We start from the raw sequence: 27,046 nt of genomic DNA, 5'->3' as shown, positions 1-27,046 counted from the left end.
CTGATATGGCTCCCAGTGACTTCTACCTCTTTCTTATTTTGAACAAACCATTGCGAGGCACTCATTTCCAGAATGATAATAAGGTGATTTTTGTAGTGTGGCGGTTCCTTACACTCAAAATGCATAGTTCTACAATAAAAGTCTCCCCCAAGTCAGCCATCATTGGAAACAATATATTGCATTGAAGGGTGAATATGTAGAGTGCTGACACCACCGCCACGGTTCTTTGAGCTGGTAATAGAAACTCATTCCGCGTAGTGGTCCATAATCGATCCAAAAAATGGTTCAAATGCCTCTGAGCACTATGGGACTTAACATCTGAGGTCATCAGTCCCCTAGAACTTAGAACTACTTAAACCTAACTAACCTAAGGACATCACACATATCCATGCCCGAGGCAGGATTCGAACCTGCGACCGTAGCAGTCGCGTGGTTCCAGACGGAAACGCCTAGAACCGCTCGACCACCGCGGCCGGCCCATAATCGATCGATGTAGCTGAACTCCACTCAAACTGTCGAGGGACGATAAACGAATATCTAATGTCAATGACAGGAAATAACTTAATATAACAAAACAGTTCGAATTTTATGTGAAATTAAAAAGCAAACATTTGGAGTACTCTCTCAACAGCGCAGGATGTGTCAAAAAGCATGTAGCATCCTACTATCCTCGTCCAGCCTTCATGATTTTAGATTTCCAACAATTTTCCGAAATCACGTAGTTCAAATGTCATATCAGTTCCTGTCGAAAGAATACGGCCGATTTCTTCGTCTCTATTGACTTTCTTTACGGCTCATCAAACCTCAATCTTGACAAGAGTTGTTTAAGTAGGTTTAGAAAATTACCTATGAAAATTGTTCACAGTATTTATAAGTTCGGATTAAAGGATCAGCCACTGCCTTGCTTAGAGTAACAAGGACTTGTAGCGTCATATGAGCGAGACACTTCGCATTCTTGAGCTGGAGGACTCTGAATGCCTAGGGGTGTTTCACAGAAACCTGTGAATCACAAAAACACGCGTCGCAGTGTATTACGCTACCCTGTTTCGCATGAATGACGTCAGCAAAGCTTACGTGATTTGCAGCCAGCTAGCGTATACAGTATTCCTTCCTTTACAGTAAGAGGGGTATCCACCCGTCTAAATGAGTATCCGATGCCCCATTATCATTCTGAGTCCTGTGGTGGACGCTGTAACGAAACCAGAGTAACATTAGGAAAAACTGTATGTTAGTAGGTTTTGAAAATTTCTTATTGTTTTTACTGTTATAAACTCTATCTAAGTGCATACGTACTTTCCACATGCGACAACAATAAAATTCGGAGAGTATTTCTTTGTCAATTTGTTCCTTTTTCTGCCAAACTCGCGTGCTGCCAATAAATAAAGTCCACCTGAACGCTTTGCTATGTATGTTAACCTCCTTTATTTTGTACTTCTGACGTAAATGACAGAGGCAGCCGAATCGTTCTGCAGTCTATCCCAAATTATGGTAAACGTACACTATGTGATCAAAAGTATTTGGACACCCCCAGAAACATACGTTTTTCATATTAGGTGCACTGTGCTGCCACCTACTTCCAGGTACTCCATATCAGCGACCTCAGTAGTCATTAGACATCGTGAGAAAGCAGCATGGGGCGCTCCGCGGAACTCAAGGACATTGAACGTAGTCAGGTGATTGGGTGTTACTGGTGTCATACGTCTGTACGCGAGATTTCCACACTTCTAAACATCCCTAGGTCCACTGTTACCGATGTGATAGTGAAGTGGAAACGTGAAGGGACACGTACAGCACAAAAGCGCACAGACCGACCTCGTCTGTTGACTGACAGAGACCGCCAAGAGTTGAAGAGGGTCGTAATGTATAATAGGCAGACATCCTTTATTTTTGTTATTTCTTGCTTAATATAAGTAGACTCAAGAATATGTTGGTAATCATAATACTTTGCATCAACATCTGTACAATGTTGTAGTTTATTATACTTCAAAATATTACAAGACTTTTAGTTATAAAAAGATTGTGCTCCTAGAGTAGCGTTGCTGCTTCGTAAACCCGCCTGTGACATTGGAATGGATTATACATGAATTATTATTAGAAAATAAATTTTATGTTTTTATATAATTATTAAACACATGGCAAACCTCCAGGGACTGGTATGTGTTTTGAGACCACTTTAGAGTGACGATCGGCAAATGTAAGTTAATTCAGATGAGTGGGAAAACACAGCTTTATATTGTTAGAATACAGTATTAGTGGTGTGCTATTTGACACAGCCAAGTCGATTAAATACCTATACGTAACGTTACAAAGCATCATTAAATGGAACGAGCACGTGAGGTGGGCTGTAAGAAAGGCGAATCGTCGACTTCTTGTTATTAGGAGACCCACCAGTACATCTGAAACGCTGCATAAATGAAGGAGACCACGTACAGAACACTTACGCGAATCATTATTGAGTACTTCTCGAGTGTTTGGGACCCACACCAAGTCAGATTAAAGGAAGACCTCGAAGCAGTTCAGGGGCACCCTGCCAGATTCGTCACCGGTAGGTTCGACCAGCACACGAGCATTACTGAAATTCTCCGTGTACTCAAATATGAATGCCTGGTCGGTAAAAGGCATTCTTTTCGTTATACACTATTAGTAAAGTTTTATGAGAACCGGCATTTACGACTCTCTACACGTCGATTATAGAGCCAGTAACATACATCTCGCGTAAGCAATTAGGGAAATTAAGACTCGTACGGAAGCATATAGAAAATTGTTTTTTCCCTGTCTCCATTTGCGAGCGGATCAGGAAAGAGAATGATTAGATGTGGTGCATAGTAGCCGCCATGCACTAAAAGGTAGCTTGCGCAGTATGTGTGTCGACAGATGTAGATGAAGAACTTATAAGCACATAAAACTACGTTCTTAGTTTTTCTACTACAATATTTTAGTGATAAAGCGTGTAAGTTGCATATTTCCCCGTTTTCTATAGCGCAAATACCATAAATCACTTATTTGAAAGGTGTTTTCCATAAACTGAATTCAGTTTTACATGTTACAGACTAAATATATCATTAAGTTCCTTTTTCCTGCGACCCACCTGAATCCATGGCTTATCGAATCCTGGACGCACCAGTGCAAGTGACATGCTGTATTTCACAGTACGTCTAATTCAGGCAGGCCAATTGATTTCCGATTGTTCGTGTGTGTTGAGGCTCCCAGCAGTTCAGTGTTGGCCGGCCGGTGTGGCCGAGCGGTTCTAGGCACTTCAGTCTGGAACCGCGCGACCGCTACGGTCGCAGGTTCGACTCCTGCCTCGGGCATTGATGTGTGTGATGTCCTTAGGTTAGTTAGGTTTAAGTAGTTCTAAGTTCTAGGGGACTGATGACCTCAGATGTTTAGTCCCATAGTGCTCAGAGCCATTTTTAGTTCAGTGTTGTGTGTTGCTTCTGATGTACGTTTCATGGGGTACAGTTTTTATTTTTGACTGCTGGTAGGAAATGATTTCACCATACCTAGATTACGAACGAATTTGTTGACAAAACTGAAGTAATATGTCAAAATCCCCAAATTTGTTCTTTAGTGAAAGAGCAATAGTTTTTCTTGTAAGCTGTATGATAAAATTGTGGGCTTCAAATGTCACAAGTAATGCAGAACAAAAGCATCAGGCAGCGAAGAGTTCGTCAAATCAGTGGACCCGCGTGTTGCAGAAGCATTTGCTGCCACATCATGTGGTTTTTCACATGGGGTGTATTTTATGGATTCGTGTGAAGCTTGAATTATTTTAATGTAATTTTCGTTGAGTTAAACAACCCCCAGATAAATGTATTTCTGTCCAGATTCACAAGACAGCGGACACCCGACGAAGCAACATTGAGAAAACCGAGCGAGGTGGCGCAGTGGTTACCATACTAAACCATATGGGACCGATGTCCTTGCTGTTTGGTCCCATCTCCCGATCAACCACCCAACCAACAAAGAAAAAACTCTATCTGTCAATACGTTTCATTGAAACCATGCATCGAGTTTGCGAAACATGAACCAATGCGGATAATTGTGTGTGAGCTGATCAGACATGCGACCTGATTGGCAGGTAAATTGGAAATATCTGTACTGGTGCATTTTCAGAGAACGGTGAGTGTTCTCCGCCATTCCTGTTAAATTGACACGAGCGGAAAACTGTCAGCGATTTGTCCAGTGATTGAATTTTTAAGGAATCCATGGAATTGATGATCTAACAGCATTCGCTAAGATGAAGTTGTTCTACTTTTAACACATGGAAAAAGTAGCCAAGGGATTACGAGCAAGCTATTCTAAACCGATTCACGCTGTCACGTCATTCATTTGTTGCATCGTATCTACTAGATGTAGATGTAGATGTATTTGCGAGAAAATGCGACTGGTTTTGTTAAAGCACAATGCTGAATTGAAATCAGTCACAATATAGCTACGGGTGTAGCCCTAGTCAGTTGTCCATTCGACGATATTTTATGAAATTTGCGCTCCAACGCACATTTGAAATCAGACTTTACACGACAGCAAATTTTAGATTTTTGTATGAAGGCTATAAAAGCACTAGAAACTTTTGATTTGCTTTTGACTGAAGCAATACGCGAGGTCGTCAATGCCTTTGCAGCGCTCGGAAACGTAACCGGAAGTAAGGCCGACACAAGTGTACAAAAAGCTCGTTCCTATTTAAAGGAATACGACGGTTTCGAAACTGTGCATTCTGTTGCCGTTGCTGCGCTGAGCGGTGATATTTCCGCATCGCTTCCTGAAGGCTTCACAGTAGAGAATATCGCTTTATTTAAACGTGAAATGCTGACATGTGCTGTGGAACGCTCTTTTTCACGTTCTAGGGAAATCGTCACTCTGTAACTGACAACCAAAGCATGGTGTACAGCACTGCTTTTCCTACAAATTTTTATCGCGTGTATCTAGAAGGTTGTCTAAGTATAAAAATAGGGATTCAGTCTAAAGGGGTGCAGGTCAAACCCAGGACGAGGATAGACCTAGGAAGCATTGACACTCTACTTGTAAATAGTCGTGGCTGTGTTGGGAAAGACCCAGAACTCCCAGCGCTCATAAAAAGCACCGAAAGTGCTTAAAGCTACCTAAACCCGTAAATAAGTTCAACCAAAGTTTTTACCAGTGTTTTAAAGGTGTTCAGAAAGGATAGATTAAGTTCAGTATTTGGTGGCGTGTTTGTAGCGTGTTTGCTCTGGTTGCTGGGATTTACAGTGGGGAGGGGCTGTACTCAGCAACTGGAATAAATTAATAATTAGTTTCTTTTGCTGACCCCCACCTCCCACCCCCCAGCTCCAATGATATATATAATGAAGGGTTCAAGAAAAATTTAGGTCTCATTTCGAACTGATACCCGACTCATATAATTAAAGTGGGAGGTTACTTCAATCTACCCTCGATATGTCGGCAATAATACATGCTTAAAGTCGGTGATAGGCATGAAACATCGTCCGAAATCGAACTAAATGCATTCTCCGAAAATTATTTTGAGCAATTATTTCTGGAGCCCACACGAAGTGTAAATGGTTGCGGTAAGAAACTAGGCCTCTTGACAACAAACAGTCATGAACAAATAGTGTCAAGACGGATACAGAGATTAGTGACCATCAAGTCCATGTAATGAGACTGAATGCCGTAACATCCAAATCCACCAAAATATACGCAAGTATATAAGTTAATATAAAAGAACAGAAAAAAATTTGCTTCTCGGTTTCTTAAGAGACAGTTTCAATTCCTTCTAAACTATGTAAGCGTAGACCTGATGCGACTCAAATTGAGAGAAATAGTACTGACAGCCATTAAGAGATTGGTACCAAATAAATTAATAACAGACGGAACAGATCCCCATGGTACACAAAACAGGACGGAACGCTGTTTCTGAAGCAATGAAAAAACATGCTAGACTTAAACGGACGCAAAATCCCCAAGATGGACAATGGCTTTACAGAAGCTCGGAATTTAGCTCGGCCTTCAATTTGAGATGCTTTTAATACTTTCCACAGTGAAAATGTGTTTCGAAATCTTACAGAAAACTGAAGAGATTCTGGTCGTATGTAAAACACAACAACGGCAACACACAGTCAATACATTCACTGTACGATAGTAATGGTAATGTTACCGATGACAGCGCCACTGAAATGCTCTTACTAAACATTGTTTTCGCAATTATTTCACCTTCACGGAAGAAGATGAAATAAATCTTCCAGAATTCAAATCAAGAATAGTTGCCAACACGAGCAACTTCGAAGTAGGTACACTCGGTGTAGCGTAGCAACGTAAGTCACTTAATAGAGGCAAGTCTTGCGTTCCACATTGCATACCAGTTACGAACATTTAGGAGTATGCTGATGTAATACAGGGTGTATCGAAAAGAATAGTCCGATCTGAGACGTCTGTATTTCTGAAACTAATAAATATATGCCATGAATTTTGTCTTTTGATGAACAGGAAACTCAAAAAGTTTTTTTTGTACCTTTTCATAGGTGTTCAATACGTCTCCTTGAGATGCACGACATATGTCAATGCGGTATTCAAATTGTTCCCACACTGCAGCGAGCAGTTACAACTTCCACAGCTGTTGTTATGCAACTCATTGTTGTTGGTAACGGAGGCACATAAACAGAGTCTTTTATAAAGCTCCACAAGACATAATCACATACAGTCAGGTCTGGTGACCTTGGAGGCCAGTAATGTAAGTCTGGATCATTTGGTCCACTGCGACTGATCCATCCTTCAGTAATCCTTTGATTTAAAAATTCCCGCACTTCCAGATGCTAGTGTGTCGGTGCCCCATCTTGCTGGTAAATGAAGTTGTTCGAAGCAGTCTCCAACAGTGGGAAAAGTAAGTTCTCAAGCATATCGAGATATGTGCTTCCTGTAACACTGTTCTCGGCAAAGAAAAATAGACCATACACCTTTTCCCGTGAAACTGCACAAAACACATTAAATTTTGGAGAGTCCCTGTCATGTTGTACAGCTTCATGAGGTTTTTCCGTACCTGTATTCTCACATTATGACGTTTCACCTTTCCATTTAGATGGAATGTTGCCTCGTCACTAAACACTAAGCGTGGAAGAAAACTGTCATCTTCCAACTTCCCAAGAACAAAATTACAGAACTCCACACGTTGATGTTTGACATCTTAACGAACAGCTTGTAGTAGCTGAATTTTGTATGGTTTCATGTGTAAACGTCAACGCAACACACGCCAGACTGACATCGGGGGCATGCTGAGCTGTCAAGCTGCACGGCAAACGGATTTCTGCGGACTCGTTGTGAAACAATCCGTTCTGGAAGAAGGAGGGTAGAGGAAAACGGGGGCCCTGGGGAGGGGGGCGGGAAAAGACCAGGTTGCAGTTGGAAGGATGGGTAGATGTCACGAGGAAGTTCAACATCCTGGAGGGGGAGGTGCTGGAAATTGCCCTGATGAAGGAGATTGAGGGTGTGGAGGTGGAGAGAGAGAGGGATACAGCCATAGAGGCACAGCAACAGGCGGTAGGTGGAGAGGAAGGAGGAAACAATGGAATGGGGGAGATCAAGACTGTGGACAGTTTAAAGAACGTGGAGATGTTGGAGGAAAAGGAGGAGGTGTGGGAAGGGGATGAGGTCATACAGGAGTCATGTGGGGGAAGGAAAGTGGACATGGGAGGCAAGGCAGAGCGAATGGCATCTTAGGATTTGGAGGGCCTTGTAAAAGAGGGGATAGGAGGGGGGGGTGGAGGATATCCAGGCAATGCTGGCATAACAGAGGATAGGATGTATGATGGATTTGTAGAGTCGGGGACGGCCCGGCGATTTGCCTTTACACAAACAACCTGTTTCTCGAAATTGTTCATGTCATCGACTAACGCTCTGTGCTGTAGGATGATCCACACCATACCTAGTACAAAAAGCACGCTGAACAGTTGTTACTGACTCGCACTGCGCAAAACGTAAAACACAAAACGCTTTCCATTGTCCTGACACCATTTTTACTAGAACTGGAGTGGACACACACTGCTGCTACCTAGTGGGAACCATGTAAAACTCCAGAGTTTGCCATTCTCCAGCAGGTCGTTGTTCACGGACATATCTCAAATAACATAATAGTAACGATTTTTTTTAGAATAGGATAAATCTTTTTGATACACCCTGTATATCCATAATTAGCGATCATGTACAACTGCTTGCAGGGTGAAAGATCCGTGCATAAGGACCTTAAAGTGACTCAGGTCACACCAATACACCAAGAGAGAAAGAGAAGTAGTCCCCTGAATTTTAGACCCATATAGCTGACATCAAATTGCAGTAACTTCTTAGATCATAAATTGTGCTCGAACATTATTAAATACATCGAAGAAAACGATCTATTGATATTCAGCCAGCATGGATCCAGAAAATATATTCTTGTAATACACAACTGGTCATTTATTCACACGAAATAATGAATGTTATCGACAATGATTCTCAAGTTAACTTCATACACTCCTGGAAATGGAAAAAGAACACATTGACACCGGTGTGTCAGACCCACCATACTTGCTCCGGACACTGCGAGAGCAATGATCACACGCACGGCATAGCGGACACACCAGGAACCGCGTTGTTGGCCGTCGAATGGCGCTAGCTGCGGAGCATTTGTGCACCGCCGCCGTCAGTGTCAGCCAGTTTGCCGTGGCATACGGAGCTCCATCGCAGTCTTTAACTCTGGTAGCATGCCGCGACAGCGTGGACGTGAACCGCATGTGCAGTTGACGGACTTTGAGCGAGGGCGTATAGTGGGCATGCGGGAAGCCGGGTGGACGTACCGCCGAATTGCTCAACACGTGGGGCGTGAGGTCTCCACAGTACATCGATGTTGTCGCCAGTGGTCGGAGGAAGGTGCACGTGCCCGTCGACCTGGGACCGGACCGCAGGCGATGCACGGATGCACGCCAAGACCGTAGGATCCTACGCAGTGCCGTAGGGGACCGCACCTACACTTCCCAGCAAATTAGGGACACTGTTGCTCCTGTGGTATCGGCGAGGACCATTCGCAATCGTCTCCATGAAGCTGGGCTACGGTCCCGCACACCGTTAGGCCGTCTTCCGCTCACGCCCCAACATCGTGCAGTCCGCCTCCTGTGGTGTCGCGACAGGCGTGAATGGAGGGACGAATGGAGACGTGTCGTCTTCAGGGATGAGAGTCGCTTCTGCCTTGGTGCCAATGATGGTCGTATGCGTGTTTGGCGCCGTGCAGGTGAGCGCCACAATCAGGACTGCATACGACCGAGGCACACAGGGCCAACACCCGCCATCATGGTGTGGGGAGCGATCTCCTACACTGGCCGTACACCTCTGGTGATCGTCGAGGGGACACTGAATAGTGCACGGTACATCCAAACCGTCATCGAACCCATCGCTCTACCATTCCTAGACCGGCAAGGGAACTTGCTGTTCCAACAGGACAATTCACGTCCGCATGTATCCCGTGCCACCCAACGTGCTCTAGAAGGTGTAAGTCAACTACCCTGGCTAGCAAGATCTCCGGATCTGTCCCCCATTGAGCATGTTTGGGACTAGATGAAGCGTCGTCTCACGCGGTCTGCACGTGCAGCACGAACGCTGGTCCAACTGAGGCGCCAGGTGGAAATGGCATGGCAAGCCGTTCCACAGGACTACATCCAGCATCTCTACGATCGTCTCCATGGGAGAATAGCAGCCTGCATTGCTGCGAAAGGTGGATATACACTGTACTAGTGCCGACATTGTGCAAACTCTGTTGCCTGTGTCTATGTGCCTGTGGTTCTGTCAGTGTGATCATGTGATGTATCTGACCCGAGGAATGTGTCAATAAAGTTTCCCCTTTCTGGGCCAATGAATTCACGGTGTTCTTATTTTATTTCCAGGAGTGTATTTCTGGATTTCCAAAAAGCCTTTGACGCAGTTCCACATAATCGTCTTCTAATCATATTGCGTGTCTTTGTAGTATCGTCTCGGTTATGCGACTCTCAGAAAGGTCCCACTTGGCAGCAATTAACGGGAAGTCATTGAGTGAAACAGATGTGATATCTGACGATCCCAATAGAAGTGTTAAAGCTCTCTTGTGTCCCTTGCCTACATAAATGTTCTGGGAGACAATGAGAACAATCGTCTTAGACTGTTCGCAGATGATGCCGTTGTTTACCATAGTAAAGTTTTCAGATCAATACGAATTACAAAATGCTTTAGACAAGATATCTATGCGATGCGGAAAGTGACAGCTGACCGTGAACAATAAAAAGTGTGAGGACCTTCACATTATTACTAAAAATAATCCTTTAAATTTCAGTAAACGTTAAATAAACCAAAGTTAAAAGTCGCCGATTCAACTAAATACCCAGGGATAACAATTACGAACTTAAATTGAAACCATCATAAAGAAAATATTGTTGGGAAGATGAACCAAAGACTGGGTTTTATTGGCAAAACACTTAGAATTTGCAACATATCTGCTAAAAATATTGCCTACATTAAGCTTGTCCGTCTTCTGCTAGAGTATTGGCGCGTGGTATTAGATCCTTACCTGATAGGATTGACGGAGGAGATCGGAAAAGTTCAAAGACAAGCAGATCGTTTTGTATTATCGCGAAGGCGTTATGTACTATTGCGAAATAGGAGAGAGAGTGCCACAGATATGATACGCAAGCTGCGGTGACAGTCATTAAAAAGGAAGCTCTTTTCATAAAATTTCAGTCACCCACTTTATCATCCGACTGCGAAAATATTTTGTTGACACCCATCTAAATGAGGCGAAACGACCATCGTAATAAGATAAGACAAACCAGATCACGCGCGAAAGCAGGTGTTCATTTTTCAAGGGTCCTTTGTAAGAGTAAAATGGTCGAGTAATAGTCGAGAAATGTAGATATTATTGTTTTTATAAATGCCTATATTCAGTTTTAGAGCTCAAATACCACCACCACTCACTGAGGCCTGTTCCGGCTGGCCAACTACTACCAACAAAGCAGTACGACGAGCGATCTGTGATCGTGGGGCATGTGGTCATCAGGTCTCCGATCTCTCCAGCCGTTATTGGATCCTGATGATGACGCTGCTTGTTTATTCAGGAATCTTCCCACTTGGCCTCACGAGGTTGAGTGAGCCCGTTCCAGACCACTCTAGCTCAGAAAATGTCAAAATGTCCCGGGAATCGAACCCAGGTCCTTCGGCACCATAGGCATCAATGTTAATCATTCGGTTACGTAGGTGCACAAATGCCTAACTGTTTTTTTTTTTTTTAAGTTTTCGGTTTGATCCCGCTACTGTCACTTTCCAGTTAACATCTTTAGCTCATGTTAAATGCTCCATTCCTCATTGTAAACGGTTTGCCTTATGTATACAATATAGAGCTGCTGCTGCGATTCTTTCCCTCTACAGTCCCTTCAGCTTCTGTATTAGAAGCGACTCACGTCTTAATATGAGCCCAACTCCTCTATATCGTAGTTTCATTACGGGCTTTATAGATTTTCACTCGTTGACTCGTTACAGGACGTCTTTACTCCCTACTCGATCAACCTATTTCATCTTCAGCCGGGCATGGGTATGTGTCTTGTCCTTAGCGTAAATTTTCTTAAGTTACATTAAGTAGTGTGTAAGCTTAGGGACCGATGACAGTAGCAGTTTGGTCCCATAGGATCTTACCACAAATTTCCAAATTTCATCTTCAGCAGTCTTCCGTAACACCACATTTCTGATTGTCAACGTTTCGCACACACGCAGAGCTGTGTTCCGAACATATAGTGTCATAAATCTCTTTTCTGGTCTAAAGGCTTATATTTTTGGAGGCTAGAAGCTGTTACTTTTTATAGAAAGTCTTTTTTCATTGTGCAATATTTGCTACTACGACTTCTATCACCTTCCTTCCTTGTCTATTCTACTGCCGACACGATAAAAATTCACCCACCTCTCAAGATATTCTTGTCCAAGTGTACGTTTACCCCCTCCGGCACACTGAGAGGGCTACATCACTGATTATCATACAGGACTCGCACTCGGGAGGACGACGGTTAAACGCCGCGTCTGACCATCATGATTTGGGTTTTCCGTAACTTCCCTTAATCGCTTAAGGTAAATGGCGGGATGGTTCCTTTGAAAGGGCACAGCCGATTTCCTTCCCCCATACCTCCCTCATACGAGCTTCTGCTCCGTCTCTAATGACCTCGTTTCCGATGGGACCTTAAACTCTCTCCCTTCGTTTCATTTTTCAAATAAAAAAAGTAATATACACTTCTCTCTCTGTCTAACTGATGCCACTCTGCCTCCGAAAATGGCTCTGAGCGCTATAAGACTTAACATCTGAGTTCATCAGTCCCCTAGAACTTAGAACTACTTAAACCTAACTAACCTAAGGACATCACACACATCCCTACTTAAATTTAACTAACCTAAGGACATCACACACATCCATGCACGAGGCAGGATTTGAACCTGCGACCGTAGCGGTCGCGCGGTTCCAGACTGAAGCGCCTAGAACCACTCGGCCACATTTTTCGGCTACTCTGCCTCCGAATGGAAAATGTTTTATTCCTTTCTGTGGTATCAAAAGTCTTCTTGAAATCTACGAATGTTATGTACGTATTTTCCTAAATCTGGCCTCCGTTATTAAGAGCAGTGTTAAAACTGCTTTTAACCACATAAATCTTATAAATGTCGCAGAGTGGCCTTTCAGACTGCATTGGTGTGTGCTTTAAGTACATAATTACTGTATGTTTTGCGTTCTCCTACACTTGGAGAGGCCAATGTATGTATGCCTGTTTGTGTGTGTGTGTGTGTGTGTGTGTGTGTGTGTGTGTGTGTGTGTGTGTGTACGCGCGTGCGAGAGAGAGAGAAAGAAATGAAAAAAAAATTACGAAAAACTAATAAAAATAATTAAATACAACGTTAATGTTCGATGAGTCCTCAAAACTGATGTGATGGCTGAGTATACTAACAAGCAAACGTCAGCTAAGAAGGGGGAAGTGGGAACTACCTCGGCATTCACATGTGCTGTGTTAGACAAAAATAAATGGGGATGGTAGATCGAAGCTTTGAACTTCGCTTCTAGCAAATGTCTCCATCAATAAGCCAACTCGCTGGCTGGATGATTCTAGTAAAAAGTTGTCAACTGATACTGGTGAAGAAAGTATTTCAAACGTAAAAATAGAACACACTGATGAGGAGGATTCCTTTTTCTGGGTAGAAAAGTTAATCACCTTTCCAGACAATATTAAATGAACACTAAAATTGTATGTAGGAGAACACCCGTAAATGTAGTCGACGTATCATTTTGTTGTATTCAATGCTTTAATTTCACTTTATATTTTCATAACCATTCAACTAATGACAAAGTAATTCTTAATATAAGCAGTTTCCTGTAGTGTAAAGAACTTCACTGGGATCCACTACAAAACTTTTAACAAAACTAAGTAGTGCATTAAAGTCTCTAGTCTTAGTCATAACTGGATACACAGAGGATTCCTTTTTTTTTTAGCTTTGTTTGAATTTGAGTACTACAAATAAGTGAATATAGCAGTCATTGTGTTGAAGACATCTTGCGTGAAACTTTTGACAATTTGTAATATATGCAACAGCTTAGGCAAAATTTTGTATGTTACGTGATCTAATGTATTGCTTAATGAGTTAGTTCACTTCTGTTGGTTCTGATGGTTCTGCAAAAAGTTATTTTTAGTTTATGTTACCTGCACAATTTTTGGGGGGTCGTGTCTATAAATGGAGCGTTGGCTACACATTAACTGTATCCTTAACATACACCGTAAATCGAGGACTTTGTCTCTTATTCCTTCTTTTCTTTTGCATTTTCTGTATCACCTAACTGAGTTTACTTTATGATCAGCTCAATCTCAGATTGCGTACTACAGATGGATTTTTTTTTGTCTAAGTAACACGGATCGTTTAACACCCGTCAATTATACATTTTTGTAAATTAAACGATTAATGCATCTTTTGTCTACATTTTCTCTGTTTTCATCAAATGTTCATCAAATTTCCACAGAGGGCTTGTTAGTTTATCTCTTCTGTGGTATTATATAACATTATGGTATCCCGAAATTCTTGTAGTCTTCTATAAACCAAACTGGATTAAAGGTTCCAGATGCTGGTTGGAACACTGAATGCTTAGGGGACACGATTTAACGCACAAAAGTTTCCGAACATAATAAGTAAAACAGAAGCTTTGTAATGTCCAGCAAACGAAGTAACTCAAGGTGATAAGGCTCTGCTCGGAAAACAGCCTGTCGTCAACGTGTCTTTGATACGCAAATTACTCTAGCGCAATGTAATGACCGTGGGCCATATGAGTACTGTCCACAGTTCAAACAGTATACGTTACGGACATATCTGAACAAATCTTCCAGTCGATATGAATCAATTCTTTTCTTTTCTTGAAAATTGTGGAAAACCAGTTTTGTGGGAGTATATAACACCGGTAAGACTGTTTGGCTTCGTAGGGATTCTTCTAAAGTAAAACGGTGTGTTAGCTCCTTGCCAGCGTACAGTGGTCTTACCCTCCATTGCATGTCCAAAGCCTCTGACAGCTTCATCATCAGAGCTTTCACCAATCCGGAAAGCTACGCGACAGGAGATGTGCTGGAATGAATCTCCCTGAAAAATTCAAATTAAGTGGTATATGACTGGATCTCAAATGTAAATTATCCGGTTTTGAACCCCAGATTCGCACCGTCTTAAAAAGTTTCAATCCGTTCAGTGCTTAAGCTTCCGGGTATTTAATCATTCATATTTACTTTATTCTTTCCTCTCTCTCTCTCTTAGTCTTCTTCCTTTCCTTCTTTCTCCTCAGATTTCTTTATTTTTTCCTTGTATATTTTGTAATTTTCACGTATTTGTCAGAGTGTTATAACAAACATATGTTGTTCAGCCGTCAGTTTGTTCTGCGCTACATATGCACTCATCTATCATCCGCAATACAAAGTTTTACAACTGATGCACTATCCTGAGGGAAAAAGAGGGATTCTAGCGAAAAATCGGTATCTACTTCAGATAGCCAAGCGGTAACGTGGCGTTCAGACATCGGACTCGTATGTGGAAAGAGCGTGTGTCATATATCCATCTGACTGGGCTCATTCAGGTTCTCTGTGGCTTCTCGAAATTACTCTAGGAGACTGTCACATTGGTTCTGTAGTTCCGAAAGCGATCGATTTCTTCTCCCCGTCGTTATCTAATCTGAGCTTGTGCTGGGGTTGTTAATCTAATCTTCCCGCCTTATGTAAACACTGAAAAGAAGCGTCACAACGTTTCAGTTTAAACTAATGATTGGGTAGTTAAAATACCTTGTCAGTGAGTGCACGGTTGAACGCGGGAAGAGTGAATGCACAGAAAGCCATTGTTACAGGTAGTAATTTAAAACTTATTCGCTTGCACCAATGACTGAAGAAAATCAGAGGCAACGATGTCGTGAATTGGTGGAAGGAGGTATAGATGTTCACAGTGAGAGGTGGAGTGGCTAACAAAGTGAATGATGTGACAATCTCTTTTTTTTTTTCTTTTCTTTTTAGAACCCATGTGCTTCAAGAATTTGGAAACTTTAGCGTAATATTGTGGAAATTCTTACGAGAAGTTTTACGCGCGACACAAGAAAAGCCTTGTTGTAGGGTATCAAAAATTTCAGCAACAAAGTGGTGTTACGGTAAGGGAGTGTTTTTCGGGTTTAGCGTGTGGTCCCCTTACTGGGAAAAACGCTAAATCCGGGAGGATATATACCGGTATACATTTTACAGCGTTGTGTACTGCGTACAGTAGAGGAACAGTTCGGAGGCAATGATTGTTTGGAATAGCATGCCAGTGCTTACTGTCATAAGGCAGCATCTGTAAGGCAATGGTTTCTCGACAATAACGTTCCTAAAATCGTTTAACCTACCCAGAGTCCCGAACTGAGCTCAATGGAACACATTTGGGATGAGTTAGAACGTCGACTTCGCTCCAGAAAATGGTTCAAATTGCTCTGAGCACTATGGGACTTAACATCTGAGGTAATCGGTCAGCCGGCCGAGGTGGCTGAGCGGTTCTAGGCGCTACAGTCTGGAACCGCGCAACCGCTACGGTCTCAGGTTCGAATCCTGCCTCGGGCATGGATGTGTGATGTCCTCAGGTTAGTTAGGTTTAAGTAGTTCTAAGTTCTTGGGGACTTATTACCTCAGAAATTAAGTCCCATAGTGCTCAGAGCCATTTGAACCATTTTTGTAATCGGTCCCCTATAACTTACAACTGCTTAAACCTAACTAACCTAAGGACATCACAGACATGCATATCCGAGACAGGATTCGAACCTGCGACCGTAGGGATCGCGTAGTTCCAGACTGAAGCGCCTAGAACCGTTCAGCCACAGCGGCCGGCTTCGCTCAAGACCAGAGCGTCCAACACAACTACCTTCATTGGTCTCTGCTCGTTAGGAAGAATGGGCAGTCACTCTTCCACAGACATTCAGACACCTCACTGAACATGTGTCCGCAATAGAGATCAAGCCTTCATAAACCGAAAGAGTGAACACGCCCCAATTAATGTCCTCTAATGGGTGTCCGGATACTTTTAATTAGATAGTGTAGGAGCAGTTCTTTCTCGAGAACCTCGGCCTGTTCTCTGTAGCTTGAGTGCCCTGTTTTTATCCACGGCAATAAATTTCTTCAAATTAGAGTGACGTATGCTGCGGAACGTTTCTCTGCCGACTCATTCGCTTTTTATGGCGCTGCATCCAGCTGTAGCATACATTAAACGAGTGTCTCCATCTTCGACAATCAGTCATAAATTGTAAATAGTGGCAAATTCCACCGTGTATGCCGGCCGTTGTGGCCAAGCTGTTCTAGGCGCTTCAGTCTGGAAGCGCGCTAGAGCTACGGTCACAGGTTCGAATCCTGCCTCGGGAATGGATATGTGTGATGTCCTTAGGTTACTTAGGTTTAAGTAGTTCTAAGTTCTAGGAGACAGATGACATCAAATATTAAGTCCCATAGCGCTCAGAGCCATTGTGAACCACTGTGTATAGTTTAAAGATAACTGAGTATTATTTTTAAGCTAGCGTCTCCAACATCGATGTGACAGGCAATTGCTTGTTATGAAACCCAAGAAGTTTACAATAAAACATGACACACGCATTTCAAAGAAAATGGCTCTAAGCACTATGGGACTTAACTTCTGAGGTCATCAGTCCCCGCAGCGGTCGCGCGGTTCCAGACTGTAGCGCCTAGAACCGCATGGCTACACGCTTTTCATTCAAGATTTCCTACCCCTAAAATACTCATTTTCTGAAACAAAAATACTCAGTTAATAACCTTGTACCGTCTGTATTCACTGGATCCTAAAAGTTTGTGACACCTTGTATTTATTGGCATATTATGAACAACTGGAGGGACCAGGAAGTAAATTACGCTTATTCATCTGAAGATATTGCGAAGAAAGGAGAATTTAGTCTTCTGTAATAATGAGCGATATTGGCAATGTCAGCATGAAAATTGTGGTGTCACCGCCAGACACCACACTTGCTAGGTGGTAGCCTTTAAATCGGCCGCGGTCCGGTAGTATACGTCGGACCCGCGTGTCGCCACTATCAGTGATTGCAGACCGAGCGCCGCCACACGGCAGGTCTAGAGAGACTTCCTAGCACTCGCCCCGGTTGTACAGCCGACTTTGCTAGCGATGGTTCACTGACTTCTACCCTCTCATTTGCCGAGACGATGGTTAGCATAGCCTTCAGCTACGTTATTTGCTACGAGCTAGCAAGGCGCCATTATCAGTTACTATTGATACTGTGAATCATGTAATGTCAAGAGCGACGTTCGTTATTAATGGATTAAAGTTAAGTATTCCACCAGCTACGTCCTTTGTTTCTAAATTCTAATTTCCTTGTCCTTTTCCAGACCTCACGCCAGCCTGCGTGAGCTAAATCGCGTGCCTTTCGGCCTCCTCTAGTAACACGGTGTAGGCTCTCCTGCCAAACATAACAAAAATCACAGGGAAATCATTACTAACATATCCAATAATTATTTATGGTGTTAAGTCAATACCAGTGGCGTTAAGAGAAAATACTTCATCAAATTTATTTTCAGTAACACCGTATTTTCGTCACCAATAAGATTTATTATACTCAGCATCTCGTTTATCATTCGGGGTAGAAAATTAATAATCGCATGGTACTAGTTTAATGTTCTCGATAACAACGCCCTATATCAAATACTAACGCACAACAAGTAAAGTCAGAACTGAATAATTCTTGCTGCAATTTAATCAACCGAAATCCCACCAAATCCTGAAGACTCCACGCACAGAAAACTGAAATAGATACACCTGGTTAGAGCGAAGAACGGTGCGTTACACGTGTATTTGGTGTGTACTGATCTTCAGTTCAAATTCTCCCTCGGACATCAGGATACTATAATTATCTTTGTTCTGGAATAGGCTCAACAAATGTCACATCGAATTTCAGGCGGATGTTGATGAACAGTAATTTCAGAGTTGTTAAAAACAATTAAAGAAAGAAAGCTAACACATGTTTCAGTTCTTTTCCTCTACAGGGTGAAAGCAAACTCAACCGAAACAATTTCGGAGGTTGTTCGCGGATATTCCTAGTATTTTGATATGAAGGGCCCGTGATCTCCGATGGTTCGTCACAAGGTAATAATGTAATTATAATTTATTCGATTTCTTACCCCAACTACCCTTGTTTCTGTGAAAATACGTTCAAAACAGTGAACAAGTCTGTGATTTGCAATTTCCATAACGCAAAATCATCCTGTTTCTCGTGGGCTCCTATATCCAGATGTAAAAGTGGTGTGATGCGGTTGTCGTCGCTGCGCAAATAGCTCCGCATAGTGTGCTCTGAAACTCTTCCATTGCATTCACAGACTCCCTACACGAGGTACATATCGGGCAACTTTTCATCATTAAAACTGTCCATATTTCTGCTGCGTATAATTGTCAACGTACAACTAACAATGTCGTAAAATCAAACCCGAAACGAAACCGAGCAGTACTCAACGCAAGCCTGAGGACAAAGAGTAAATTGGGCATTATTGTTGTTAACAGCAAATACCGTGTGTGAATTAAACTAGTTTGTTTCCATCGAGACACGCAGTTTATACAGTCGGCATGTGCACTGTTGTGTAAATACTTTCAGAGCAGTACAGATACGAAGATAAATGAGGGCAAAAAAGAAAACGAAATGCAAATAATGTGTAAAGAGCCATTGAGACATGTATCCGTCATACCCAATACTCAGAAAATATCACTGAATAACCTGTAAAAATTTGTCGATGGAGTTCTGTTTCACCCTCTAGAACTAAAATGAAAGCATAATGCATCTCTTCCAGTTCTGTTTCACCCTCTAGAACTAAAATGAAAGCATAGACGTTTTTCGTCGCGGCGAGACCTTTTTACGAAATTTCAGTCACCAACTTTCTCTTCCGAATGCGAAAATATTTTGTTGAGCCCAACCTACATAGGTAGGAATGATCATCAAAATAAAATAAGAGAAATCAGAGCTCGAACAGAAAGGTTTAGGTGTTCGTTTTTCCCGCTCGCTGTTCGGGAGTGGAATAGTAGAGAGATAGTATGATTGTGGTTCGATGAACCCTCTGCCAAGCACTTAAATGTGAATTGCAGAGTAGTCACGTAGATGTAGATGTAGATAATGCAACTCTTCCAGAACACGCTGTGTAGTTTCCACTTCTGGCCGAGTTGGCTGAAATGTAAGATTACTCTCGTGTTACATGTTGGATGTGACTTACACGTTCTTCTGCAGAAGTGTCACTCGTCAGAAGAGGATTGTCTGTGTAGCAGCATATCTATGGGAGTAGTGCCTTCAAGGAACACTGCACCACACCGACTATTTTACGGGGTAATATGAACCGATGGTAGTTTTGAATTTTAAGATTATGTGCGAATGATTGAGTAGTACTTTTAAAACACTGAAGATAATAGAACACTGACAAAAATTGCCCTTATTTTCAAACGTTTGATGTATACATTCGGCATTTCTGTTTTGTTAAACCACATTTTATTTATTATAAACTGGAAAAAGAGTATTTTTTCTACATGCTTTGTTCCACTGTGCTCTGTTATGGCTTATTACGAACTTGCACCACAATATTGTCGATAGCCATTGCTTGCTTTACATTGCTAACAGAGGTTACTCAAACACCGTTTGTTGACATACCCTCGCACCGTGTTGGTGTATCCCAACATATTGCTACGCGGCACACAAGTACGTATTGTGTTGCGAAATTTTGTCGTATACAGAGTTCTAAACTTAGTACATTTATAATGTAACTACTTTTACTTTTTGATGATGATAAATGCTGTAAGAAATTTAGTTTCGTGACAGTCTGCACAAGTTAGTGCCTGCAACGCCAAGCAGATGTCACTTCTGGTTACCAATAATTAGAGCGTGGTAAAAATCTGGAACAGGAGCAAGAACACCCGGACCACTTCGTCAGTTTTAGTAAAAAGTGATTTTTCCTTGCTGTGGGAATGGACTTGGTAAGTGTCAACTGCGACGGGTAGTTCTTGCGTATTGAGAAATGTTATGTTTCTCGGATAATGGTTCAAAAATGAAGCTGCGTAGCATCTGTTAGGTTTAAATAAGTGAAGAAAGTAGCTATTACATTGAAATGTTATATGGAAGTAAAATAATACCTTTACAACAACGTAAGTTCATATTGCGGAATATGGGGCCCGTAGTTCATCAATGTTACGGGCACCGCACGATCTTAACCTTTAATTGGTGTGCTGAGATTTCAGACACCATTGTCGATGAATTTCTCAGCGCTGTCATGAGATGACGCATGACTTTTGTACTTGAATAATTCGTTACGTTATTTGTATCAAACCAAACCACAGTAGTGTAGTCCCTCTGCATTTGCAAATGTTGTAAGTTCAAGCTGTAATATAAACTAATGTAGATGTGGTGCTCTTTTGAAACACTGTATCTAAGATGAAGACAAGAGAATTTCTAAAGAATCTTGGACCTCAAAAAATGATTCAATCAGTTCCCTAGAACTTAGAATTACTTAAACCTAACTAACCTAAGGACATCACATACATCCATGCCCGAGGCAGGATTCGAACCTTCGACCATAGTGGTCGCGCGGTTCCAGACTGTAGCGCCTAGAACCGCTCGGTCACACCGGCCGGCCCTTGGACTTAAGATGGCCGAAAGTTTTAGACAGCACAAAGCACAGTCATCAAGTAGATTGCCAAGAGAGATTAAACTGAAGATTAATCTGCCCCTAAAAAACCATCATCACAAAGCAAGTGCGTGGTATGTTCAGGATCCAAAGATAGGAATAATAAACATCGATGTGGTGTATGCAGTAAATTTTTGTGCTGAGAACACATTGTTCTAATGTGTGAAAGGTGGCTTAGTGATGACGAAGACATCGAATGAAAACTGTTTACTCGAAATCTTACGTGTAAGGAAACTATACATTTCAATTAGAATTAGGACAATATAAGTGCACTTATTATTGGTTCAAATGGCTCGGAGCACTATGGGACTTAACATCTATGGTCATCAGTCCCCTAGAACTTAGAACTACTTAAACCTAACTAACCTAAGGACAGCACACAACACCCAGTCATCACGAGGCAGAGAAAATCCCTAACCCCGCCGGGAATCGAACCCGGGAACCCGGGGGTATTAAGCGAGAACGCTACCGCACGTCCACGAGCAGTGCACTTATGATTTCTCTTATTTTCACAATGTGAACATTATGACTGAAAATTACGAAACTTTTCAGAATTTTAAGAAAATAATCGTATCAAGATTTTTTTTTTTTTTTTTTTTTTTTTTTTTTTTTGTTATTCATATATGTTGACGAGGTTCATTAACAATGTGTTCACCTGTTTTTAGAACGAAAAGATGAAAGATTTGATTTTGGGTTCTTTAAGCCCCACCACACTAATAATGTTAAAGTAGTTGGCAATAGTAGGGAAGGGATGAACTGGCGCTGTCAATGCTACAGTAATTATGAGCCTTTTTTTTCCAGTCGCAAATATTGTGCATCACGAAATTGTTACACGATGTGTGTCTAAGCAGCAGAGCATTAGGCGTAGAAGGGATAATGAGAAACGCACAGAGAGAAAGCGAGAGGCGAACCTGTGGCGTCGTTGGCGCGGCGCGGCGCGACCGGCGTCTAGCGGCGAGCGGTGGCCATCTCGCGGTCGCGGGCCTGTGTTCACCTCGCGGGCGCGCGTCGCCGACTGCCGCGGGGCGTGGCGTGGGCGTAAGTAGGAAGCGCCTCCCCCCTCCGCCGCCCCCGACGTGTCAAGGACAGACGCCGCTTTGCACTCGTCGTCTCCGCCGTAAGCTGCGCCCTTTACGTCAGCGTTTGTTTTTCGGTGCTCCCCTAAATCGGCGTCCCCCACCCCGCGTCGCGACGCACGGCGCCACGCCGTTTGTGTTGGCGCCACGCGCCGAAGCGGACAGAGCCGCGGCGCTAGCACCGAAAAGCACTCCTCTGCTTTATCGCCCGCCGCGCTCGCAGCATTTCTAGCAGCCACAGGCGGCGCTGCGGTTGTGACGCTCTCGGCATACGCTTAGGAAGAAAGAAGGATTCGAGTTGAACGTCCTGTCGTCAATGAGGTCTACATTGTACGGGGTACTTCTTACTGATTTTTAAAAAACCCCGAAGCGACGTAGATGACGCTGAGACAAGTAATTTAAGATAAGACACCACCGGGGGCTGCAAATGTCGGGAAGGATGCCAAAAGTATCCCAAAAGTATCAGAGGGCAGCATGTCATTCTCAATGAAGAGAAGTCTTCCGAAGTAAGAGTGATTTCAGGTGTGCCGCAGCGCAGTGTCGTAGGACCGTTGCTATTCACAATATACGTAAATGACCTTGTGGTTCAAAATGGCTCTGAGCACTTTGGGACTTAACAGCTGAGGTCATCAGTCCCCTAGAACTTAGAACTACTTAAACCTAACTAACCTAAGGACATCACACACATCCATGCCCGAGGTAGGATTCGAACCTGCGACCGTAGCGGTCGCGCGGTTCCAGACTGAAGCGCCTAGAACCGCTCGGCCACACCGGCCGGCTTACTGGTCTCTCAGGTTGTATTTACTTTATCGAACTTCTTCTTGTGATTTAAGTTTCTGCTTTCGGTTTCCATTTTAGAAATTATCCCTAGCAATACTAACTGTTGATCAGTTTGGCTTTAGGAAAGGTAAAGGCACCGGAGAGGCGGTTGTGACGTTGCAGTTGATAATGGAAGCAAGACTAAAGAAAAATCAAGACACGTTGACGGGTTTTGTCGACCTGGAAAAAGCGGTAAAACGGTGCAAGATGCTCGAAATTCTGAGGAAAATAGGGGTAATCTATAGGAAGGGAAGGTTAATATACAACATGTACAAAAGCCAAGAGGGAATAGTAAGAGCGGAACACCAAGAACGAAGGGCTGGGATTGAAAAGGGAATAATACTGGGATGTAGCCTTTCGCCCCTACTGTTCAATCTATACATCGAAGAAGTAGTGAGGGAAATAAAAGAAAGGTTCAAGAGTGGAATTAAAATTCAAGGTGGAACGATCTCAATGATAAGATTCGTTGATGGCATTGCGATCTTCAGTGAAAGTGGAGAAGATTTACTGGTTCAAATGGCTCTGAGTACTATGGGACTTAACTTCTGAGGTCATCAGTCCCCTAGAACTTAGAACTACTTAAACCTAACTACATCACACAAATCCATGCCCGAGGCAGGATCCGAACATGCGACCGTAGCGGTGCGGTCGGGCGGTTCCAGATTGTAGCGCCTAGAACCGCTCGGCCACTCCTGCCGGCTGACCTAGTGAATGACGTTGGAAGTTCCGGAAGTTCACTGAGGCTTTTTGCGGATGATGCTGTGGTATATCGAGAGGTTGTAACAATGGAAAATTGTACTGAAATGCAGGAGGATCTGCAGCGAATTGACGCATGGTGCAGGGAATGACAATTGAATCTCAATGTAGGCAAGTGTAATGTGCTGCGAATACATAGAAAGACAGATTCCTGATCATTTAGCTACAATATAGCAGGTCAGCAACTGGAAGCAGTTAATTCCATAAATTATCTGGGAGTACGCATTAAGAGTGATTTTAAATGGAATGATCATATAAAGTTGATCGTCGGTAAAGCAGATGCCAGACTGAGATTCATTGGAAGAATCCTAAGGAAATGCAATCCGAAAACAAAGGAAGTAGGTTACAGTGCCCTTGTTCGCCCACTGCTTGAATACTGCTCAGCAGTGTGGGATCCGTACCAGGTAGGGTTGATAGATGAGATAGAGAAGATCCAACGGAGAGCAGCGCGCTTCGTTACAGGATCATTTAGTAATCGCGAAAACGTTACGGAGATGATGGATAGGCTCCAGTGGAGGACTCTGCAGGAGAGACGCTCAGTAGCTCGGTACGGGCTTTTATTGAAGTTTCGAGAACATACCTTCACTGAGGAGTCAAGTAGTATATTGCTCCCTCCTACGTATATATCGCGAAGAGACCATGAGGATAAAATCAGAGAGATTAGAGCCCACATAGAGGCATACCGACAATCCTTCTTTCCACGAACAATACGTGACTGGAATAGAAGGGAGAACCGGTAGAGGTACTCAAGGTACCCTCCGCCTCACACCGTCAGGTGGCTTGCGGAGTATGGATGTAGATGTAGATGTAGAAAAGAATTTGACAAATGTGGAGCGTGAGATGACACTATCTCGCTACGCGTGCACCGGCTGGACTCGTCGATTCCACCTTCGCCGGTAGGCGGCAGAGGTGCACAGTGCTCCACTAGGCTACTCCTCCCTCGGGCATGGGCGTGTGTGTGTTGTCCTTAGCGTTAGTTAGTTTGAGTTACGCTAAGTAGTATGTAAGCCTAGGGACCGATGACCTTAGCAGTTTGGTCCCATGGAACTTACCACAATTTTAAAATAAATCCACTGTACGCAGTACACAACTGTGTGAAATGTGTGCGTATCCTTCGACATTTAGCGTTTTCTACAGCAAAACCGTAACACTGCCTCCTCCATGCTTCGCTGTTGACAGTACATATTGTGGTAGGTAACGTTCTCCAGGCACCCCCCAATCCTCCCATCGGATTTCCACAGCATGTAGCGTGAGTCATCGCCCCAAACCACTCGGTTCAAGTTATTCACTGTCCATTGGTGTCGCTCGTTAGACCACCCCAAGGACTGGTTAATTTGACGGCAGAAATATGTGGCTTGTAAGTAGATGCTCGGCCATTGTACCCTACTCTTTTTGCCTCATTACATACATAATTGTGCTAGTTGGAATGTTGGTAGCACTTTTGAAAGTCACAAGTGATTCCTGTCACTGGTTTCATGTGATATTTTCCAACCACCCTCCATAACGCTCAGGGGTCGCTGCCTGGCAGTACAGAAGGTTTGCCTGATCTTCGCTTGGTTGTGGTTCTTCCTCCGCGTTTCCACTTCACAGTCACACATCGAAAGTCGAATTTGGCAGCTTTATAAGGATTTAAATGGTTCAAATGGCTCTGAGCACTATGGGACTTAACTTCTGAGGTCATCAGTCGCCTAGAACTTACAACTACTTAAACCTAACTAACCTGAGGACATCACACACATCCATGCCCGAGGCAGGATTCGAACCTGCGACCGTAGAGGTCGCGCGGTTCCACACTGTAGCGCCTAGAACCGCTCGGTCACCCCGACCGGCAAGGATTTAAATGTCCCAGATGGATTTGTTACTAAGATGACATTCAAGTCAATGAGCTCTTCTGATAGCCCCATTCTGACGTTACTGCTTCTCTACTAACAACACAATATCTCCCGCCTCCTCTTATACTACACGGTCCGCCTGTCATGACATCTAGTGGTCAATTCCACATTACATACGGGCGACTGGATACTTTTCATCAGATAGTGTATGTATTTACAATTTTTAGGTTAGGATCGTCTGCATGCAACTGAATAAAGAAAATATTTGTTTTGTCAGACGCTTTTCGCCTCAATTTATGAAGGCAATATCAATGGCTGTGTGTGTTGACGTCGCTCTACATGCGCTCTTGATGTAATTCATTTTTTTTTTTTTTTTTTTTTTTTTTTTTTTTTTTTTTTTTTTTGAAACCCTCCGCTGCCGACAGGTAGATTACGTATGTAGATTGTGGACAGTTGAGAATGTGGGTCTCACGGGAAGCGTGCAAGGGATAAGTCCCTGCAGTGGCGCTATTCATCTGTGTCCTCAATGGCTCAGTTGGAGCCGGCACGGTAGCTCATCGTGCTCGGTCAGAGAGTTAGCTACCCTCTGTAATAAAAAACTGAGTGAACGGATCAACAAAGAATCTGAACGGGTGTCATCGGACGCCAGCCCCGAACAAATTCAACGAACAATATAGAACAAAATCAGTTCTAAAAAAAAAAAAGAAAAAAAAAGAGATGGATAGAGCGTCTGCCATGTAAGAATGATTCCCCGGGTTCGAGTCCTGGTCGAGGCACACATTTTCAGCTGTCCCCATCGAGGTATATGAACAACACCTCTTGGCAGCTGAGGGTTTCAATTAATTATCATTTATTCTAGAGAAGCTGCACGGTCATCAATGGTATATGTTCTTTCGAAAACAGTTTCTATCTTCATAGATATAATTTGTTTTTTTTTTACAGTAGCACAAAAACTAATTTTCAACACACACACACACACACACACACACACACACACACACACACACTCATTCTCTTCCACCTCGTTTACCTAAATGCCTGTGCAGTTTGCGTCCTGTGTTGAAACTTGTTTCTAGTCCTACAGGAAGAGCAACAGCTTCACGATCAGTACAGAAAACGCAATATCATCACATACAGCGTTGGTATCCGCCCATGTCGATAATTCCATGGCAACAGAATACGCGGGAGCAATGGGGGTGACGGCCAGCGAACTGGTTAACGGCGGCCCCAGACAGGGCGCGCTCGCGCCGTGTGTACTGGAGAGAGTCCCTGGTTTCCGAGACGAGGAGTTACAGCGACCGCCGCGTCGCGTCAGTTGTGTTTTCGCTAACTTAGAAGTCTCACCTCCGAACATTCTGCC

General features: G+C 43.2%; 1 protein-coding gene and 1 long non-coding RNA gene across 5 annotated transcripts in view; one reads left to right on the top strand and one right to left on the bottom strand.

Moving 5' to 3' along the window:
- LOC126298667 (endothelin-converting enzyme homolog) overlaps positions 1–27,046 on the bottom strand; it is a 368,726-nt gene that overhangs the window by 235,958 nt on the left and 105,722 nt on the right. Inside the window, exon 1 of one of the 4 annotated variants that reach the window (XM_049990099.1) lies at positions 22,115–22,442. The exons of 1 other annotated variant lie outside the window; for it this stretch is intronic. Coding sequence is in view for 1 of the 3 variants with exons in the window: in XM_049990096.1 (XP_049846053.1) it covers positions 3,089–3,136 (48 nt within the window). In the remaining 2 variants the exon portion in view is untranslated. Of the gene's footprint in view, positions 1–3,088; positions 3,152–22,092; positions 22,443–27,046 lie in introns of those variants that run through there. 2 more of the 4 variants (XM_049990098.1, XM_049990096.1) reach the window with 2 other exon arrangements.
- Positions 15,303–27,046, top strand: part of LOC126298669 (uncharacterized) — a 123,606-nt gene continuing 111,862 nt past the window's right edge. Inside the window, exon 1 of the long non-coding RNA XR_007552640.1 lies at positions 15,303–15,361. This is a non-coding gene — a long non-coding RNA (uncharacterized LOC126298669). The remainder of the gene's footprint in view (positions 15,362–27,046) is intronic.

Source organism: Schistocerca gregaria, chromosome X, assembly GCF_023897955.1.
Source record: "Schistocerca gregaria isolate iqSchGreg1 chromosome X, iqSchGreg1.2, whole genome shotgun sequence".
Classification (NCBI taxonomy): Eukaryota; Metazoa; Arthropoda; class Insecta; order Orthoptera; family Acrididae; genus Schistocerca; species Schistocerca gregaria.
The sequence above is the reverse complement of the archived record's forward strand: the minus strand, read 5'-3'. Positions and strand labels throughout refer to the sequence as shown.